Source organism: Branchiostoma floridae, chromosome 2, assembly GCF_000003815.2.
Source record: "Branchiostoma floridae strain S238N-H82 chromosome 2, Bfl_VNyyK, whole genome shotgun sequence".
Lineage (NCBI taxonomy): Eukaryota > Metazoa > Chordata > Leptocardii > Amphioxiformes > Branchiostomatidae > Branchiostoma > Branchiostoma floridae.
In genome coordinates, this window is record NC_049980.1 from 1,030,711 (window position 1) to 1,053,789 (window position 23,079).

Sequence of the window (23,079 nt, forward strand, 5' to 3'; positions counted from 1 at the left end):
ATGCTTTCGTCAAGAAGGGATGTTGCTCACAAACAGTATAGTTTGGTTTGGTTTGGTTTGGTTTATTTAGATCTCCATTAGTGAAATACACTAGTCTTCCTGGAGTCCACATTAAAACAATACAGAAATAATTGCAACAGAAATGTACAAACTATACAAATTATAACTTTGAAATAACAGAAAGCAAACATATGGTAAACTGAAAAACAGTGATTTGCATACGTGAAGTAAAATAAAATAAATCAACTTAGTTCTTATATATACAACAAAATGTCCAATTGAATTAACAGAAACTTGGTAATATCAACTCAAAAAAGAGTGGGAGAGGTCGGAGGTCGAGCAAAATCATAGTAAATCAAATACAATTTGAACTGAAGTATTGAAACAAACAGTATTTGAAAGCATATAAATCATATAGCAAAAATAATAATAATAATAGTCATTGATACATCATGAATAAAACAAAACATAATTGGAACCGAGAGATGGGTTTCATTTTTACCACCATGAAGTGAGTGGCTGGTTTTTGTCTTTCTGTGCCTTTACCCACTCTCTTAACTTAGTCTTAAATACTTCCTGGTTTTTTGTTGTAATACTTGTAGGGAGTGTGTTGTAGGTCTTTATACATCTGTATTGAAATGTTCTGGTCAATGAATTTGTACGTGGCTTAGGTTGTACGTAGCCTCCTCTCAGTGATAGCCTTGTGTTGTGGTGATGTGCGGTGTTTATATTTCTTAAGTTGTCATACATACATTTTGGTATAAAATAGTATAGTATAAAATGGTGCATGAACATAGATGATAAAATGGATTCTAGGGTTTGACAACTTTTCTAAGATTCACTTGTCCTATCAGGCAATCACATAAAAAAATTTGGTGGGGTAGGACATGCGCTTGCCCGATCAGCACTTTCATTTGCCCAGGACAATCCGGCTAGTGGCCTTGTCCAACCCTGCATTCAAGAGACATTCACTCACACTCAAGGAAAAATATATCACTTCCACAATCAAGTAATGACTGGAAGTTGTGCACTTGCTGGATCAGCACTTTCACTTGCTTCAGGCAAGCAAACACTTAAGACATAGGAGTTTTCTTTTACATAAACCAGTTACTCTCACCTGCTGACGTTTCGATGTCTGTCAGACATCTTCCTCCTAGCTTGACATCAAAAGACATCAAAACGTCAGCAGGTGAGAAAAACTTGTTGTGTAAAAGAAAACTCCTATATTAGCATGACAGTTCATCTGTGTAAATGTAGAAAATTGTACATTATAGAAAAATTGCTAAACTTTCTTTCCAACACTGAATTAAACTATAGTAGAGACTTGCCCTCTATATTTTCGGTCAAACTCCGTCGACCTTGTTCACAGAATAACCCTCTCTATCTCCAGGAGTGACGTCAGGAACACACCACTTTTGCAGTAGGGGGTCATAAGTATCAGAAAGTCTATGTCGCCCCCCGTCTCTGTTGAGTGTGGGCCGGTGGCTCTAATGTGCACTGCCTCCTTCACTCCTCGTGCAAAAACTCCTATGTCCTACGATCAACCAACCTGATGAAATTATTTTTGGTAACAAAAGCACTTGTCTGTCACCCTTATGTAGAGTACTTAGACATAACATATTGTCTAAAGTTTTACTTCCTTCTCCCAGACTGTGAAGAAAGCAAAAGTAGAGGTAAAGTCTGAGACCAGGAAGGCCAAGAAGACTCCAAAAAGGTGCGTCTGGAAATATCACAATTTGCATGTACATTTAGATTTTCGACAAGAAATTTTTGCCCTCTGCCAGCCACCGACTACAAAATGGCTAGGGTCATCAGGTTTTTACTAGGGTCGGTCAGGTTACTAGAAAAAAACACATTTCTTCTCCTAAGCGTGGTGTAGTGGGCTAATTATCAAGAATGTTAAACTTAAAGGTATGGCTCTCCTCAAACTCAAAACCTCCATTATTCTTCTAAAGCTAGTAAAAGCTAATTGTTTGTAGATAGCCGTGTAATTATACAAGAGCTCAGTTGAGGTTCTGGCTTTTATACTAAACACACTTTAGAGATATTAATATGTCCTGACAAAAGAAAAACAAAGAAAAATATAGGTTGTGTGAACGATATTTCAAGAAAACTTAGCTCAATGTTAATTGATTTTTAGGAACACCAAAGCCAAACGCCCTAGCACCAAGGTTGAAACAGGCACTCCAAATGCTTCAATGGTGGGCAGAACCAGAAGGAAGGCAGCTCAGGCATCTGCAAAGAACACCCCAGCAAGGCCCCGGAGGACCACAAAAGCTACAGGTGAGTGTGTACAGTCAAACCTGTAGAAGTGACCAACTCCACATTCATAAAGCAGGGCGCGAAATACTTTTTTCTGTATACCTGCACCAGAGCATATAGGTGGTCTTCTTAATAGGCAGTTCTAGGGTCAGAAGTTGTTTTTTTACAGAGCTAAGGAGACCAGAAGTGCATAGATGGCTAATTGCAACATTTGTCATTATGGAGAGTATAAGAAAAGTATATAGACAGTGCAAGATAACAATGATAAAAAAGGACTATTCTAACAAGAGCTGCTACATGTATGATATTACTACACTTTTACAAAATGTCTGAACAGTTCTTCTGTTTTCAGCAAACACCCCGCACCAGCCTTTGCCGAAAAGGGCCGTAGCGAGAAGAGGGCGAAATTCCAAGAAGTAAGCTCACATGGGGATCCTGATCGCCGGGCAGATTGCGAGAGGTGAAATCCTTTCCTAGTTTTCCCAACATCTGCTTGGAGATTCTCATGATCCAAGACTGGACAGAAGCACTGAGGAGAGGGAATCAGGCGCACTCAGGTCTCATGACAGGGTTGTCTATCTCAGGACATAGACTCACGTCAGGCAGTGAATGTTACCATTGTCACGGATAAGAAAGAACTTTATCGCACCACTATTGCACACAGTATAGAAGTATAGAGGTATAGAATAAAAGTTTTAAACACCTTTTAACTAACACAATTAGAGGTAGCATAAGTCATTAATTTGTATAAGCAGGGTGGCCAGGAACTAAGGGTGACGGTTGAAAGAGCAGGGTACATTCAGACAGGCGGTTTCGCTGTTGGATGTCCCTGCATAGAAGGATGCTTTAATGTGACATCTACACATGGTCTCGATGTCAGATTATGTAGTGTTTTAATGCTTCTGTTATCTAATGTGACCAAAAAAATCAGCCATTACAAAATTTAATGAAATAACAGAAACTGGAACTTGTCACTGTATCGTTTTTATCGATATTAATATGACTTTCATCTTTTTCACAGCTGTCAAATATCACCATGCATTTTAACATTTGTACAACAGGATTACGAAGGCAACTTCAACATATGTGCAATGTAACATTTCACTAGAACAAGCAATACCTTTAGTTATATGTAACAAGCAATATCTTAGAGTTTAACCTGCACCTAGATGCACATGTAGAATGACCTTGTCACTGTTGGGTAGGCTAGTTGTTCTTGGATATAAATATACCTTTTTAACAACTTTGCTATGTGTTTACTGTATGTATGTGTATGCATGTGTGTGTATGCAAGCATGTGTGTGCTCATGCGGGTGTGTGCATCATGTCTGAGTGTGTTCGTTTGTTTTTGTGTGTAAGAGTGTATGTGTGTGTGTGTTTGTGTGAGTGATTGTCGGTGTGAGTGTGTGAAGGTGGGTGTTTGTGAGTGTGTGGTAGGTAGGTGAGTGTGTGTGAGTGGGTGTCTGAGTGGGTGGGTGTGACTGTGTGTGGGGGGGGTGTATGTGAGCATGTGGTGAGTGTGTGTGTGTGTGTGTGTGTGAGTGAGTGTGTGTGTGTGAGTGAGTGAGTGAGTGAGTGTGTGCAATGACAACTGCTTATTATCAGGCTCAGGCAGATTCCATCCGAATTCCCTCGAGAACCCCGTTGCTTGTTTCAGATGGAGAAGTCCCCTTGCTTTGCCGAAGAGATGGCTTCTCAAGGTCTGAAAAAGGAAACAAGATATTCAAAATTCTATTTTCCTAGTTGATGTTACCATAGGTAACTTTATCACTATCTTTGCAGAGGCTAGGTACCCTTTCACTTGAGTACTATACTATAATAGACTGTAGTGTGAGGAAAGTCGTGTAAAGTGCCTTTCCAAAGAGCACAAGATCGATGCCCTGCCAGGATTCGAACCCAGGGCCTTTAGGTTCTGAGTCAAACACGCTGCCGATTACACCACAGGATCCCAAAACTTATAGTTTGAGGCCATTGCACACTTAACCATAATAAAGTGAAAGGGATAAAATGCTTCCCATGTTGAAAAATTTTCAAGTAAAAATTGTCCAGTATACCTCTTTATCAGTTAATCGACGTCCAGGTTCTTGCGATCCGTGAAACTATAATTCACCTAAGACGACTAAAGGTTCTCTTAAGGTAAGGTCACAACCCGCCGTACGTGCAATTTGTCCTTACGTTTTTTGGGGAGGCCACGTCCGCCACGAATTTCTGAAAACGTAGGGAACGACTGGCAAGAGCAGGGAGGGTGCACGTCACAAAATTTTGCCTGCACGTAAAGTTCTACGGTGTGTCTGCGTGCTCGAAAATACGTCGGGTTCACTGCGAGTTCGTATGGAGACGGAACTCAACAGTTACGGATGCCAAAAGATTGCCCACATTTTGGCACGTAGACAGCACGTATTTGCACGTACGGCGGGTTGTACCCTTAGCTCAAGACGACTTAAAGTTCAATCTCTTATGTTGGGAGAGGGGCACGACCTGTCAGCTACGATTAACGTTGAATAAGAAAAGCTCGCTACGCTTCACGAAAATAGGCGTGCAGGCCCTGAATCAGGCCAAGGAAAATGTGTTTCCGGCTTCCCGACAAAAACCTGCCGACCAATAAACTGGTGGACGTACCGACTGATAAGTATCTAACACCAGCTCAAAACGAACTAGAAACAGTCATGCCTTCAAATACCAGAGTTACCAACCTAGGATTGATGTGTTCAAAAATTCCTATTTCCCCAGAACTATTGTAGAGTGGAATGTGTTATCAGAAAGCACGGTAGGGGTGTCATCTCTGCTGCCGCGCCGCGTGCCTGCGAAGCTGGTACCGGTGTGTTACGCCGAACGGCGGTTATACCGGCTATTTACTATTATTAGATAGAAATACAGACCCTAGTTTGTTTTGTTTTATTCCATCGCCAGCAAGGGGCATAGGATTTTCAATCTGAAAATTTGAGTAATGAAAACGATATAAATTTTAGAATCATTTCCAACATGGTCTTCTAATATTTTTTTTTAATAAAAAGTGATACAAACAGGGCTAATGAACCCTGGTCTCCTCTACGTTGGCACCCCGTATAAAAGTACAATTTAGAATACCAGTGTTCTGGTGCATTTTAGCTTTGCATATTGTTCACTTCGACCGAAAAAAGTATTAAGAAAATAAGACAATAATTGTCTACCGATCATAAATCATCCGGTCGGGCATCAATTTTCGGCCGTTTCCAAGGAAAAAAAGTTTTCATACATACTGTAAATTGTACAAAGCAGTTGAAAAAGGAGCAAATTTAACGTTATGCCGTAAGTTGAGAGAAACGGTCATAGAATGCCAAAGTATTTTCCGTTGTCAAAAAACAAAATGTGAAAAAAAGAAGATGAAACATCGTTCGCGGTATACCATGCGCTGTGATTCGTCATTTTTTTAACCTTCCAGACCACATAGATTTCATCATGGATGCAACATTTTTTGTTTGCCGAACTTTTATTTATTTATTTTTATTCCCACGCTCGCATCAATTGGAGAATTCCCAGAGGATGTCATCCATATGACCAAATCAACATGGCCTAAAGTCGGAAACGCACTATCAATTTTCCTAGGCCCTGAAGCTTATCATTGACAGTTCACGCCCCCCTCCCTGCCCCCGGCGTGACACGCATACAAAGTAAACTAAGGACCAGTTGGGACCACTACGCAGTGTGAAAACATGGCCTGGGCGGTGTTCCTCCTAGTCTGCGCTATAACTTCTGTCATTGGGCAAGACGCGAATCCTACAGGTAAACTATATATTTCTTATTTGCCAGGGTTAACGCTAGTTCACCATTATCCTTGGGGTAACCTAAATCCGTTGTTTTCAAAAGCAGGGTATTCATGCTGACGAAATAAGTTCAAACTACTTTATTTTGAAAATATTACAATTTGAAACAACCGTCCGTCGACTTGATATCGCTAAATGCACTGTTTTGAAAAACAACGGATATAGGTTACCCTACGGATAAAGGTGAAGTAGCGCTACACCCCGTTATTCCGACACCCCCTAGCTATAATTCGAACAGCTTGTGTCCTGGATGTCAGACCATGTTGTTGTTGTTGGTTTGAAATTTGCTTTCGGGCAGACGAGGACAATGTGGCACTGCACTCAAGTTTAGTCACTTATTCTAACAGTGCCACGTACAAGGTACAGACAGGAGGTAAAAAGCAGTATCTTATCTATTTTACCGAAGTCAGGTACCCATCTTTACACCTAGAAGTGAGGAAAGTCGTGTAAAGTGCCTTTCCCAAGGGCACAACGTTGGGGCCACGACGGGTATCCAACTCGGTACCTCTAGGTTCGAGCCTAACACTCTACCAGTTACGCCACACACAACGACCATGTTATAACATATCATAGGAGTGTGGGAACAAAAGGCTGTCTGTCACCTTTGAGTTGTGCTGAACAATCTCTTGCCTTATCACCTTGTGGTGCCAGTGGCACATATATAAGTTAACAACTTTCCTTGATGTTTCTGTAGCAGCGTATACTTTTGCAGGGAGTTAACGTGCTCGAGGCACCTCCTCGAATACGGACCGGTCCCCAATTTCATGTATTTTGTACCATGTATGTAAAAATTGTGTATATAGACTTATAAGACTCATAAGGAATTCAAACGATGTAAATTGTATCTCTGTTATATGCTTTGTCCGACTCTTGTCTTCCCTCATGACCTCAATGAAAAGCGATTTGAGCTTTCATGAATAAACAAAGGTTCAAACAAGACAAATAAACGTCCCTTCCGAAAGACAGGGCTCAGCTGTGAGGCTGCTACCTTCTGAGTTACAGGAACATCCCACTAATAGGCTAAGGTCACATTTCCAAACCGGAGCCTGGGCGGGCTGATTGTGGATACGAAAAGAAAAGAAAAAAGAAATATATACTTCAAAATATACTCAAACAACGCCCATGGCTATTCTATTTACGTCCTGTGTAGTTTGGTGTCTTTCATATGATAATTTTCATGCTCGAAAGCTGCCCGGCCGGGCCCCGGATAGGTCCTTTATGCTACGGTCACATTAGCCTGTGTTTACACAAGCTCTCTCGCCGGCTGGGCGGCAATCGTAGGGCCGGCAATCGTAGGGCCGGCCGCTAGGGGCGCGATTTTAGTCAGGCTACGGTCACATATGCAGTTTTAAACTGGGACCCGGTCGAGTAGCTTTCTGGAACAAAAACTATCATATAAAATCCCACCACAAAACACAAAGAACATATAAGAAAATAGTATTGCACATAATGTGTGCATATTAGATTATCAACACTTTAATTTTTCGTTCCCGCCGAGGCCCGGATTCGAAATGTGATCGAAGCATAAGCGTAGTGTTTCTATAGAACAAAACCTTCATGTGAATGACACGTACAACCATTTTTTTCAGCATATTTGCGTTATCAGGTTGTACTCCTGGTGTTAGTGAACTGTTACAAAAATAAGCTGTACAATCTCCGCTGACTTTCTGAAACCATCTCAAACTAAACCGTTTTGATGTTAACAACAACATACTGTAACGTTACACTGGTTTGAAAGATCACCTTGTTTTAAACAAATTTTGTAGTGCAATCGTGTTGTAACATCCCTCCTTATTGAATATAAGTTATCATATAAAGAAATGGTAGGAAAATCTTGTCCTAATTGTGTGCACAGTGATTAGAGTCAAACCTGTCAATAGCGGCCACTCAAGGGACTGGAGAAATATGGCCACTATAGACAGGTGGCCACTATATAGAAAATGTTGATCATTTGACCATGAGCAAGCTATATATTATTTCAGTTCCCACTTATCTTTCTCATCAAGTAACATTGTCTTGATCGGTATACGTAAATTCACCAACAAAGACTTGCACTTAATGCTCAAGGTACCCATACCTTCTGCTACCGCCAAAATGACCCTGTCAGGAACTCCAAATCCTCGCAAACTACAATTTCAAACTCAGCGCTGGGTGACATAAGGCTGCAGTATGGTTGCAATAGGCAGTGTTTCTGTGTCTACGGGACCGGAAATCGTGTGGCCGTGGCCGCGTTGGACAGGTGGCCGCTAAGCCCATTTCTTAATCATTACGAATCCAAGGGACCGACAAAAAGTGGCCACTATGGCCAGGTGGCTGCTATGCAGAGGTGGCCGCTAATACAGGTTTGACTGTATATTCTTCTTCATTACGATTCTAGTCACATATTCGGCTGCAGTGCAGATACGGGTCACCATCGCTTAACCTCTAAGGCTAACGTCACATTTCCACAAAGGGGCCCGGCCGGGCAGCTTTGGGGAACAAATAGTACGATATAAAAGACTACAAGAAGACAAAACGTACCAGAAATAATTCAACAGCATGCCTTGTGCTTATTCATTGGCATAAACTTTTATTAAGTTTTCGTTTCCGCAAACAGCCCGACCGGGCCCCGGGCTGGAAATATGACGTAGGCCTAAGCAGATGTTTGCGAGGATTCACGTTTTCCTACCTACACTTTTCTGTATCAGACTACTTCCCTTAAGGCCCCTTCACACGAAAGCAAGAATGAGCCGGAATGCCGTCAGAATGAAAATTCTTTCTATTCCTGGAAATTCGTAGTGTATTATAGAAATTCTCACTGCATTCCAGGTATTTGTGCCCGTTCTTTTGGCTGGCCCGAAAGTTTTTGACATGCTAAAAACTTTCGAGGTGCAGTTAAAGTGGAGAAATATCGAACGGCATTCAAAGTGTATTCTAAATGCATTCTAACTATTCTAACTGCAGTATGACCGCATTCTACGGCATTTCCAACATTATTCTTAACATTCTTATCTCATTCGATGGAGAACCTACACGGCAAGCCACTTCAAATCCTGCCCGAATGTGGCCAAAGGAATATCTGAAATGCAGTGAGAATTTCTAGAATACCCTGTGAATTCCCAGGAATAGAAAAGACTTTTCATTCTGACGACATTTTGGCTCATTCCTTCTCGTGTGAAGGTGATATAAGGTCCATTTGCAATTCCCACCCGAATGGCCCCGAAATGTGGCACAAATTTTCCAAATACTTCATTCTGACTGGTTCCGCTTGATTCCTGCTAATTTGGTTTCAGTGTGAAGGCCTTATAACAGGGGAGGAGCAGTTAGGGAGGCGGTTCGAAGATTAACCATTGCTCTCATCATCCGATCTATAGCCACTGCTAGGCTTTCCTCCCCTCCCAGTAAGAATCTATTTGTACCAAGTCTCGCTCAATTCGTCTTTTTCTGGCCCTCCGACCCCCTTTCTTACTTCACAAAGAGAGAGGGGAAGTCTTTTTTCTTGCCTGTCTGTTTGTGAGCTTCTGTACATGCAGAAACTTTCGCGGTGGTTTTATGTTCGCTTCACCGCAAACTCAAAACCACCGCGAACATTGTAACAGTGTTGTGATGGTGAAATATTTGAGGTACTTGCTGTGATTAATACACAAGACAAGTCCTTGCAAGACACAGATTTATCCATGCCTTGAACTGTACAACACCATGATAGAAATGTAGTACTGTGCTACGTATCCAGAGGGTTGGATCAGTGACAGTTGATCAGTCACCTGCACTGTCAACGTTAAAAGTAGACTGTTCTGTCCGTTGGTAGCACCCTTGCTGAGTAACCAGTAAGTGGTTTCCGACTGGCGGTTCCGTAGAGGCGCCGGATCTTCTATTAGAGTATGTGACTACAGTACAGTACTGTATTGTATTTAACCCTATCTAGACCGGGGGGGGGGGATACGCGCCAACTTTGACGTCGTATAACTGCCGAACGACGTATGCTAGGACTACGAAACTTGGTGACTTTTCCTAGAATATTGTTGGCAACAATTCTGCGAAAAAAATGTAGTTTTTAATTTTTTCTGTTGCCATGGCAACGGGTTTCTGACAGGCATATTTTACCAAATTTACTAATTTCAGTTTGAATTATGGGATTTCAAGGTTTTATTGCTAGACCAAACTTTTTTATCTATATCATTAACATCCTGTGTAATTTTAAGTTACATTTCTAATTAAATATTCATAATTTATGCTAATTTGATGACGTCATGGGTCAAAATCCATGTTATTTTTACTCAAATACCATCAACATCTTTTATTTCCTTACAAAACACAGTTACTTGAACCTTTTTAGTCCAGTTTTATTGGGTTTTGGGGTTATATGTGGAAAAAATCGTATTTTAGAAAATTCAAGCTTGTCGATCCAAGATGGCGGACAAATGACGTCATTTTCTGACGTCATATAGGCGTCAGTGTCATCATCATTGGCAACAAAAGACTTGGCATAGACACCAATAAAGTAACCTTTATAGTCATCGTTTTGTTTAATACCTGTAAGTATAGCTGAAATTTCATATTTAGACGATTTTAGCCCAAAATACATTATGACGTCATAATTACGTCATATTACGTCATAACGATACAAAAATTACAGAAAATATAAAACTTTACTAGTACATCATTCCCTCCAAATTTGGTGATCGTAACCCAAGCCGTTTTGAAATTACGAAGGGGGGTCAAAAGAGCCCCCCCCCCCCCCCCCATGGTCCCAGGAATCCCAAAAAAGCCTGGTCTGGATAGGGTTAAGTTCGCGGGATTGCGCTACCCAGAACTCAAAACCAAAACAAACACTCCGTTTTTCCCGCTAACGCGTGAACTTTTGCATTTACGGTATTGTGTATGCGTGTGTGTCTGAGATTCTTTTTCTTCTTTATCCAGACTCCGTTGGCTCCCAGACGTTCATTGTTGGCGCTATCGAGGTGAAGTTTTGATTTCCTCCCATTGATTTAGTTGTCGCTGTAACCCACATGAACATTTATCCGCCAAGTTACCTATATCCGCCACTTTTTAAAACAGATAGATTAAGCTTATTTCCGATATATCTAGTGCAGGACCACGGGTATGAAAATCTCTTAAGGGGTCATTCATGAGTTATTTCACTAAGTTGAAAGTAATGTGATAATGTACAAGTAACCAGGTTATGAATGAATCTATTAATGTCTTTTTGCGTCTTTAGCATCCTGTTTATCTCAAGAAGAAAGAGGATGGCTCGTACGAAGGGTTCGACCAAGACGTTCTCAATGAGATCTCAAAACTAATAGGGGTGGACTTCCGCATAAAGGTATAGACGACGAAGACTATTTTACTACATAGCCCGTAGCGTAAACGATATAGACAGAGATACAAAGTATTCATGTCTATCTATATAGAACATAATCCCGACAGTTAAGATATAGAAATAATTCGTATTCTTTTTTTCTGGAAACCGATTGCCGCTAAGCTTCCCTCCTTCAGCATTTTTACCATAAGCGAAGGCATCTAAAATAACAAGGATTAAACAGTTGTAAATGTTGTCTATTTTGAAATTGCTGTCTTTACCCTTTGTTGTTGTTGTACTAACATATCTTTACCTGCTTTTATTATTATTGTTGTTGTTGTTGTGAAAACATGTATTTGCTGCTAGCATTGTCAACAAAGGTGCAATAATGTAAGGTCTTTATACGTCGATGAAGGCTAGACATCTAGGTGTTCAAATAATTTTTCAATTACAATTAAGGTGGATATCAATTTGGAAAAAATATTTCGTCAGGTCGATCACTGAGGAGATATGTTGAAGAGCAGGTTTTTATACCCTAACTACATGCATGTATTAATTTGTCTTTTCCCCCTTGACATATTACAATAAGCCCTTTCACAGAGGACAGATCACATGTGGGGCGACAGGAATTCTGGGTAATATGTCAAAGGGCAAGGCCCCGAAATTGAGAACAAAACTCCGTCTGGACATTGTTATGGAAAGCGAAACAATGGTCGACACAAGGACTGTTTACAATTTGGGGGTCTTACACTTTGACATATTACCTAGAATTTCTGTCGCTGGACACGCGCTCTGACCTCTGTGAAAGTATAGTAAGAGTTTAAAAAAGCTTGCTCTTCAACTTGGCAAATCGGATGAAAGGTAGACGCTACGTGTACCTGAAACTTCTGACCGTTTCCCAAAATCACATCCAGTTGCTTGAGTAACTGCTATTTAGCGTTAGGCCTTTATATTTCTGCACCAAGCCTCCAGATGACGGGCGCTACGGGATGGAAGTTGACGGGCGATGGAACGGAATGGTCGGCGAACTCATCGAAAGGGTAAGATTAACTTCTACATTTGCGCAAACTACGTAACTATGAAGATGTTAATCTCGACCTAAGTGACATGAAACAAATATGAAATCCCTATCTTTTACAAGAAGGAAAGAAAGAAAGAAATGAGCACAACACTGTATTCCATTGCAACTTGGCAGAGGTGACAAACTCATGATGTCTCTTTCAGCACCAAGGAGAGATACTGTAAAAAATGCTACTAATGGATAGATACAGTCTCCAATCATACGAATTTGATACGAATACTGTCTCTGATCATTAGATTAAAACATTGAGAAAAAACAGCTCGCTCAAAAATATCAAAGCTAGTGCTACAAATTATTTCTCTGTCAGTGCCTCCAAGACTGTCTCAAATCCTAAAGATTTAAAACAATAACGAGAAAAACAATTAGACAATGTCAGAATAATGTAGACTAAACAATATATTTTGTAAGAGCTCTAAAGGAGGCCATATCATAAGGGCATATTCCAGGCATCACTAAACAGAGACGGTGGGCGATATGAACTTCCTGACACGTTTGACCAATTGCTGGCGTCACATATCCACAAGATCACGTGTTAATAAGGACACGTGTCTGTAGCTTTCGCGACTTTACGCTCTGAAGTGATTGGTCATTATTGATCCTGAAGAAGTCGGCATGCGCAGTGGTCGTTGAAGATTTGATCCGTGTACAGTCAAACTTGTATTAGCGACCACGCTTGCACAGCGACCACCTGGCCATTGCGGTCCCTTGGATTTTTATTATATTATTGACCTAAGCATTAAGAAATACTCTATATAGCGGCCGCGTTGGAAGCCACGTTTCCAACGCGGCCACGGCCACATGATTTCCGGTCCCGTAGATACAGACATACTGTCTATTGTGACCATTTGGCAGCCGTATGTCACCCTGGGCCTGGTTAAAAATCATAGTTTGCGAGGATTTGGAGTTCCCTATCGACAGAAAGGTACACGTGCCTTGAACATTCCGCATGGCAATATCAATCATTTTCGTTAGACTTGACTTTAGTAGGGTAAGTTTAATTCCGAGACGATCGAGACAATGTTTCTGATACGAGGTCAATTTTACTTTCTTTTCAGAAAATCGACATGGCCATGGGACTGTACATCACAACGGAGCGAGAGAGAGTCATCGACTTGAGCAAACCCCTGATGGAAGAACACGTGGAGATGTTAGTGAAGAAATTGCCTATGGTAAGGGTTTGAATCATTAACTCCGTGAAACGTAGGTTTGCAGACATGTACATTTGGTTGTATGTTATGTATTTCGGTTGTATCTGTCTGGGTTGTCTAGTATTTGATATGTGGTCTTGATGAGACTTTAAACGATTAGATTTTTGGGCCCTCCAGCGGTCTTTAAGCGGCATTGCAGTGGAGCTTCCTATTTTGATTTCTCGTGTTCCACGCATGCTATAGTCATGATTTAATCTTTTTTTATCAGAACTGATAGCTTTTGGGTTTTGGGGTCCACTCCACATCACATCGCTCGAAGCTGATCGCAGTTTCGGAGACTGTCGTCTAAATGATAGTCTGTCATCCTCATCATCCTCATCATCCTTTATTTATTTCAACATAGCAGACATAATAGCAGCCTGAATAACGTTGAAATTTACAACATAAAAACCGTATATATACAATAAGAAACAATATACTAAAGTAGTAAACAACATCTCCGACGTTAAGTAGCCATTGTTACTACCTACGTGTCTACAGTCTTGTTGTACAGTTTGATGGCTGTGTGCAGGAAAGAGTTCTGAAGTCTTTTAGTTCTAGCTGGGGGGATGGAGAAAGTGTTTTTGTTTCTCAGTTTCTTTGTCATATCGCTAACTAACCAATTCAATAACCTGCCGACCTCTGCCAAAGCGTAGAAATACATATAAAACACTATAAATGCAGATATTTGATGGACATGCTAGCGAATTCATTGGTCGAATTACTAATTGGCGTTCTCTCATTGGTTGAACTTTTAATTGTTCTTTTCTCATTGGTTAAACTTTTAATTGTGACAGGACCGTTCTATATGGACTACTAAAGCTTAAAATTCATTCAATTGATGTTCTTCTTTTTTCCAGATGGATCAGGCAGATTGGTGGGCACTAACATACGGCATCATGTCCAATGAGGTATGGGTTGTGATCTGCGTGTCATTTTTCCTGGTAGCCATCGTCCTGTTCGTCATCATTCGGGTCAGTCCGTACGAGAGTCGGGCGTACTCGGCAGAGGTCGGCGAGGCGAGTCGACTGTCGACCTTCGGGCACAGCCTGTGGATCTGCTTCAGCGCGATGAGCTGGCAGGGGGTGGACTACTCGCCCCGCTCCTTCTCCGGACGATTCCTCTTCGTCTTCTTCTTCGGCTTCATCGTCTGGACGATCATCCTGTGCACGGGCTCCATCGCAGGGTTCTTCCTCACAAACCCGGCGGCCGTTTCCGTCAGGGCCCCCGTCGAGTCGTGGGACGATCTGGCAGCAACTGACGGGATCCGACCTGTTCTCGTTTCTGGAGGTGGTTCGGAGAGGTTTTTCAAGGAATCCAAAGTCCCCATGTACCGACGCATCTACGACAAGGCCATCAAGGTGTGTATTTGATTTTAGCCCAATAAGCACATTTCGAACATTCGAGTACGCATGTGTGAGTGACGGGAATTCTGGGTAATATGTCAAAGGTGAAGGCCCCTGACTGTAAACATTCCGCCATTTTGTAGGCGCCATTACCGTCTGGATATTGACATTACGCAAATTGAAACAATGGTCGAGACGGGACTGTTTACGTCTCCGGGGCCTTCATCTTTGACATCTTACTCACAATCCCTTTTTGCCGCACACTTGACTGTGATTATGCAAACATTAGTAGTAGTAGTAGTCCATTGTGTACTGCTGCTGCAGTGGTCTTTGGCACACTGCAGCTGCAATCAGTCTTTCTTCAACTATCTTCACTTTGTCTTACAAACAATGCAGACCCCAAACTTTCCTACTCATAAAACCCTTCAATATACAATTTTGACTTAATTTTTGCTACTGTATCTTTGAGTGTCTTTGTCTGTTTTATCTTTTATTGTCTAGAGATCATTTTAATGTTATCTGTTGCTCGAGTAAATCACATTTTGCTAAATATTACTCAAGCAAACGGCCAGACCTTTCAGATATAGCATCCACTGATCTTTCGTCAGTGACGCTGAGGAGGTCTTGTTGAACAGCACATTTTATATTGATATGTTACTCAAACACCCGAGTGGGGTCCGTTTGGACCCCAGGTGTACATTTTGAAGTGCCATTTGAACATTGTAGATCTGAAGAAAAAATCCTTCCGTGACTTTGTCAGTCAATATGTCTTATGCCTTCTCCTAAGTTTTCGCAACGATTGGTACAATAATGTGGAAATTATAAAGAAAGTTTGTGTTCAGTCCCTCTGGGGTCCAAACGGACTCCAGCAAAAATGTGCAGTTTTTAAAACAAACTTTGGAGGCTAACTCCTTAACCACTTACAGTATGACTATTAAACTTTCAGACAATAATAAGAATGTAAACCTAAATTATCACAAAAATTTCTGTGTCATCAACATGTAATTTGACGACATAATGACGTCATTTGCCTAATCAGGGCGGCGATCTTGGATTTTGACCAATGACGTCATGAAATTAGCATAATTTATACATTTTAAGTCATGAAAATTGCATTGAATTTCATAGAATTTAATTGTTGTCAGAAAACATGTGTAGTTTACCAAGAAAACCTTGTTTAAATTGAAATTGTCAAATTTTGGCAAAAATATGCCTGTTAGAATATGGTTGCCATGGCAACCCCCAAAAATGATAAACTTACTTTATTGACCAAAAACTTTTGCTAACAATATTTTGTGATGAATTACCAAGTTTCGTAGCTTTAGCTCTAGCCGTTCATGAGTTATGCGACATAAATGTTGCTGAGGGCCTCAAAATTCCCCTATCTGGTCGGAATAGGTTTAGTGCAAAACGTGGTCCTTCTGAACTTTTGCATAAATTATGATAATGAGTTGGAATTAGCAACACCTTAACATCTCAAAATCTTCCTCTTACATTGACGAAGCAATGTATATACAATGATCGCCGATATGAAATGGTACTGAGATTTTATGAACAAAACATTTTGGGGTCCGTTTGGACCCCACTCGGTCATTTTAGTCGCAAAAAAAGGTCGGGTGCTTGAGGGTTGTTAAGGAATGAAGACCAAGTTATAAAAGGTATAAAACCTGCTGTTCAAGAAGAAAAATGACATATCTTATCACTTTGATGCCTAACCTTCATCGAGGTATGAATTACATGCTTCCGTGTTTCTTCTTGTTGATATAACAAGGTAAGCAGCTCGGAGGAGGGATTGAAGCGCGCGCGCCTTGGCGTGGCGGCTTACATCTGCATGTCCTCGATCGCCCGTTACCATAGCAACCAGAAGCCGTGCGATCTGATGTCCATCCACGACGCGCAAGGCATCGTGGGAAGGCGCTCCATGGGTATCGGCCTGCCGATTGGTTCTCCGCTGAGGACTGAGGTGAGCCTCGCCATTCTGCAGCTGAGGGAGGATGGCACCATCCACAGGTTTGTTACTTCCATGAAATGTCATGGAATGGAGGTTTATTTGGAATATTTTCTGTTATGTGTCTCTGTCTGTGCAGAAGATTACTCAAGAATGGCTAGATAGATTGGTTTCATACTTGTTGTGTTGGTGGGGTGTGATGAAAGCTCGAATCGATGAGATTTTGGGCGCCGTATCTGTCATTATAATTGATGTAATAATATCAGAAATCACCCCTATATCTGCGAAATATTGGAACTGACATGTCCCGGGGCAAGGTGACGTATGTAGGTCAGGTAATTAATCACACGTGGGCCATGTAGCCAGCAGCTAACAGTTGTGGCCAGGTAGCTGCTGTGATTAATGACAGTCTGGGCATAAGTGAAGCAGGGCTCTGAATCCAAACAAGCCCTTCAACTGTGGTTTGACAAATAACCAGCCAGCAGTAAGTTCAAACTAAAACTTCACTGTACCTACATTTTGTAAATCTATGTCTGTATGTGCCTTCAGGTCAATAAGTAAAGCTGCCCTTAACCATATTAACATCATAGATATGTGGCAGTATGAAAAACTAAGATGCATTGTAATTATCACACTTTGCATTAATTATGCGAATTAGGCCTTTATTTGCATGAATGATATCTGTACATGTTCCACCTTCCAAATATAACATATCTTACATTTATATAGGTCCTATTGTGGAACACATTGTAATAGTAGGAGATCGTCATTATAAATGCTAATCAACTATTAATTTCTATAAATTGCATACTTCTGCAGGTAGACGTAAAGATCTCGGACTTAAGTTTGCCAAATCCCTTCTTCTTTCTAACTTTCCCAACTTCCTCCCACCACACCGCTCTGAGGCACATAGTATAACCTCATAATGCTGACAACCTTAGACAGTTTAAATGCCAAACATCACGCTTCAGGAACACCACGCTACCATATGCCGTAGACCTCTTAAGCGCACATTACACAATTAAGTGTCACATTTTAATAATTACTTATCAGATGGATATTCTCTGTGTCAATAAATGAATACACCACTTCTTTCCCATAACATTTATAACCATTACTCTCAAATACAACCGACCATAAACATACATACCATCCACAAAAAAGCAATAAATATTTCATGGAGGTATGAGGTCCCCGAACTCTAGTTTATTTATTTGTTTGTTTGTTTGTTTGTTTGTATTGTATACCCTGTAACTTGCATCGTGTAGTAACACACCCGCGGCACTCTATTTTGATTTGTAGTTTGTATAGAAATATTACAATGTAAATGCAGAAATGTTCGCGGTGGATTTATGTTCGCGGTTTTCGCGTCTTCCATTTCACCGTGAATTCAAAACCACCGCGAACATTTTCCTGGGCATTAAGATACTACCGTGCATGGTGCTACCGCGAAATTAAAACCACCGCGAAAAGTCCTTTTTCCCGCTACCACGAAATTAAATCCCCGCGAACTTAAATGCATTTACAGTATTTTTTTTTTCGTTTCACGAAAAACAATTTATGCCTCAATTGTATGGCGCTGTTCTGTTGAACATAAAAACAGACTATCAGCCGACACAATCGGATCTTCTTTGGTGGAAATACCAGCAATTCTTAACGAATGATGTTAACCTGCTTTAAAACATTCGCAAATGAAACAAAATATAAGAAAAACTGCCTTTCGTCTTTGCATTCAGAAAAGTTCTGACAGCCACATGGTTTATCGCTGATGTCATTCGACACCTCATTCTGATTGGTCAATGTCATTCGACACCCCATTCTGATTGGTCAATGTCATTCATTACTTAATTTTGATTGGCCAATGTCATTAGACACCCCATTCTGATTGGTCAATGTCATTACTAATAGACACCCGGTTGAGATCCATTGTCCAGCCCAAGCGTCACTCCTATGATGATGCGGTCATAACCAGGATGAATGGGGCTTTTTGATTGGTCAACGTTGTCTGGATATATGACAATGTGAAATAAAGGATAACATTATGATTTGATCCAGTCACACCGGGATGGACCCATGCTCTTTTCAATGTAATGGGTTCTTTAAAGTACTCTAAGATAACACGTAAGAATATACATGTACCAATAAAGATTAACGTTGATTTAGAGCGGGTCAGTAACAATTAACGGTGAATTTAAATGGCTCGTAACGCTTAACGGAAAAAGACGCAGAAACACAGACCTTTATTTACTGCCCTAATCGATAGAGCAAAGTGCATATTTCGCAAGGGCACAACATTGAGGCTTGTAAGGAATCGAGCAAGATTTGGAGTCAACAACCCCAAGGAGATGAAGATATAGGATAGTTTAACCTGATCTATTACCTTCTTGACTCCTTTAACACAAAGTCACCGTGCCACCAAGATTTCAAGATTTATTATACACCACAGGTTGTACCAGAAATGGACAGCACGTCAGGGACAGTGCGCCAACGCTGAGTTCTCCGGCCCTAGCGCTAAACAACAACAGCCGGCTCTGCACTATCACCAGCTGGGCGTCAGGGACATGTTGCCCATCTTCGTCGAGCTCGTGGTAGCCGCCATATTGTCGCTGTGCATCATGGGAGCTGAAGTGGTCTGGGATAAGCGTAGATCCAAGGTGAGTGTTTAAGGTGACGTCATAGGATACAGACGTAGCTATTTGCATTGGTCTGAATGGTCTCAGGCGTTATCGAACTTCTAGAGATATTCTGAATCGCAGAAATTGCCACTTAAGGATTGTCTGGCTCAAGAAAAAGGAAGCTAGAGGGATAGGTTTTTAAAATGTCGGTAAAGTTGTATAAACGCTATGTACACATGAGATACGATTCACGATACATAAAGTAAGTTTGATTCAAGACAAAGATTGATTGATTGATTGGTTGATTGGTTGATTGATTCGTGAATAGTTACATCAGGTAGGTACGTCACTGAGTAAAAAGACTCTTCTTACACAACCACTACTTTATTTCCATCGAATTTTTGGTGACCGTCTGTCACCTTCCTCAGGGCCATTCTGACAGATTCACGTAGTACTGCAGCAACAGGTGTCGCTGTTTACAGATGAGGTCACAAACGCATCGTAAACATCACAAACAATCACTGTTTATATATACATGTAAATACTTTGCGTTCGTGACCGCATCTGTAGGCAGCGACACCTAGCGCTGCAGTACAACGTGAACAAGTCAGAATTGCCATGATGAAGGTGACAGACGGTCACTGAAACGTCGGTGGAAATGTAGTAGTGTCTGTGTAAAAAGAGTCTTTTCATTCAGTGATTGATTGATTTACCTCTAAACAGGCGACCCGGAAAGCTTCAACCCCAGACAAGACGACAGGAGCCTGCGAGGACACCAACATCTGAAGGACGGCAGTCAACATTTACATGGCCGGTCACTTGTTTCAACCCGCGTGTTTGAAGAGAGGTCGTTTAAGAACTCTCTAGTTAAAACTATGGAAAGCAGAGAATGGGCTCTGAAGACTTTGTAAGGCCACAGCATATAAATTTGTTGGATGACATCCTTTACAAACTCCAAATTTAATGAGAGAGGGCGAAAAAACAAGATGGGATATAAAACAAGATTAGAAGCGACTAAACGTGATATCACAGCCAACAAGTCTTTTATTTCTGTATTCATGAGGTGCACAAAGTGACACCAGTGTGGTAGTCTGGTATCAGTTACTAAGTTGGCAACTTGAGTCGTGGCTGCCACCTTGGTGCCACTTGTATTATTGCACTAGTTTTACTTCTACAACTAAGGTCATATTCCTCACTCGTGTCACTTGACTACAAGTACGTCAATCAGATTACCACGATATATTTCCCGTTTTAGTTCATTCTAGTCTTCTCTACAGGGAAATTCTTCCTTTTTTTCCAAAAATAGGCGAAAATTGATAAGAACGTTTACATTATCCATAAGATTTACTTACTGTGGCCTAAGCTATGACGTAAAAAGCATGTAAAGCGGCTTGGAAATTTGACATGAAATGACAATATTGTGTCGTTTTAACATTTGTATTGTAGAGATGTTTGTAAGAAAGCGCTTCTAAGCAGTTTGCAATTATGCCTTCCATTGTTGAAATGATTTCTGGGAAAGCAGCCTCCTGTGTCACCAGATCTGAAGGTCCAGGTTGTCTGTTACTCAACAGCGCCACCTATACTTTTCTTACAAAACCGCAAATGAAAATCAAGTCGACATAAAAACGCTTTCCAAACACACAAAGTTGTTACATATTGGTTATGATACTGTGAATAGGCTAGTTCACGAGCCCTGACAATACATTAGGTCATAAAGTCTGTCCATGGCCTTTCAACTTTGACCTGACACCCACAATGCACCTTAGTGCGCGCACGCACTTCAAATCGCGTACTAGCTTACTGTTGTTTTTCATGATATCAGCTTATATTTAAGACATGTCGACGGAGGCCAGAGAACCTGTGAAATCGACACTATTCAACTAAGAAACTAATCTGTTTGTTATCTATAACTTTGCTCAAGCATATTTATCGTATACTCGAGCTCATCAGCTACTTGCATGGTACAGGCAACATGTCCATATGTTAAAACATACTACTGACACGAAACTTTGTTAGATCACGATTATATTTGACTATCAAGGCAGTATCCGTACTCCTTGAAAGGGAAGGACTAAATGTTGGAGATTCGCAGTGGAGATCTAGAGTTATGGTACAATATGATATCTATACAGTTGGCACTTTCATAATAATAATAAACATATTTACATCTGGGTTATTGCAATCATTGGGGCATAGCAATAGCTAAATGGGTAGAGCTCTCACTTTGGATACGAAAGTTCACAACAAGGAACGTGTACAGTCAACAGGCGACGTTGCTGTGACCGTCTGCCATTTCCCCAGGGCAGTTCTGGCTGGTGCTATTCCACACTGCAGCTATAGGTGTCGCTGTTTAACAATGTGTTTCCAAATGTAAAGACCTGTCGTCCATGCGGTCCCAAACGTAACATATTTTCATGAATACAAGAATGATAGTCGTCATATATACAGAAATATACTAGTATATTGTCCATCAATGGATAGAATGATTACATTGTATATGGTCGGCCGAAAAGAATTTACCAACCGATTCATACCGCAGGGGGCACAAACATGCATCCCTTTTTTTTCGAGACCAAAAGCTATTTACTTTTAAGAAGTTTGAAAATCATGACCATAGCATTGCCAGATTCGTGAGATACGAATAACGGTAGTTTTATTGCATTACAATGTCAAGCCGCTAGGAGGTCCGTAATCGAACTTATCCTTGGGTTCTGTGTGCAATACATATTCATACGGAATACCATACGAATCAATCAACACACACACATAGACAGACACACACACACACACACACACAATCACACACACAACACATTAACACACAAACGGCACCCAGAACATATGCTTCTCGAAAATTGTACGTACTGCATCTACGCTTGCCACTCCGTATATATGTGCTTATTGAAAAATGTGTCTTATCTGTGTACTATATGTAGCCTGTGGTTCAACAAATGGAGATTGGAGGTGCCTTATAGACCACATTGTAGGGGGAAAGATTTTTCGTTTGTTCCCTTTGCTAGAAGGTTATGTTTTCGGTAGCGTTTGTGTGTGCGTTAGGTATGTGTGTGTTTGTAAAGTATTTGTGTGTTTGTATGACGTTGTATAATAGACAGCATAGATCTAGTTTACGGTAAAAGCAAATGTAGTCTCATACTAGCCTTTTTTAGTTCGAAGGGGCAGTGGATTGTTATCCACGTGTCTAGGGAACAGTATTGTATCCTTCCATCGCCACTCTCCCCAACCGAAGGCAGGTACCCATTTGTGCACGTGAGTGGAAAGTCGTTTAAAGCGCCTTTCCCTAGGGCAAAACATCGGTAGCATGTCATGGGTTTATAACCCAGGACCACTGGGTTATAAACCAAACAGCCTAACCGCTGTCACAGCTTTGCTAACACAACGAAACATGTAACTCAACGAAAAAATTATTTTTCAAGTAGATTTTCTATCGTTTTCCATTGTTGGCATGACTTATCTCTCTTTCTGAATACAACTGAAAGCTACAGTTTTACGGGCGTGGATGTCAGTCATAACATAGAATTAGAGAAACCTTGGACAAGTT

The 23,079-nt window shown here is 41.0% G+C and overlaps 2 protein-coding genes across 2 annotated transcripts; both read left to right on the forward strand.

The window, feature by feature from the left end:
• Positions 1-1,649: 1,649 nt before the first annotated feature.
• Positions 1,650-3,506, forward strand: LOC118410638 (the record flags this gene model as incomplete). The annotated part of the gene is given in 3 exon segments (XM_035812423.1): positions 1,650-1,714; positions 2,141-2,283; positions 2,615-3,506. Coding segments are annotated over 3 exon segments (276 nt in total), but the record flags the coding sequence as incomplete, so codon positions are not given.
• Positions 3,507-5,930: 2,424 nt separating this feature from the next.
• LOC118410236 (glutamate receptor ionotropic, kainate 2-like) lies at positions 5,931-21,692 on the forward strand. The gene is made up of 9 exons (XM_035811797.1): positions 5,931-6,024; positions 10,965-11,005; positions 11,263-11,367; positions 12,309-12,383; positions 13,480-13,593; positions 14,472-14,972; positions 16,729-16,967; positions 19,352-19,559; positions 20,244-21,692. The coding sequence occupies exons 1-9, from the start codon at positions 5,955-5,957 to the stop codon at positions 20,304-20,306; spliced, it is 1,416 nt and encodes a 471-aa protein (XP_035667690.1). The 5' UTR covers positions 5,931-5,954; the 3' UTR covers positions 20,307-21,692.
• Positions 21,693-23,079: the final 1,387 nt, after the last annotated feature.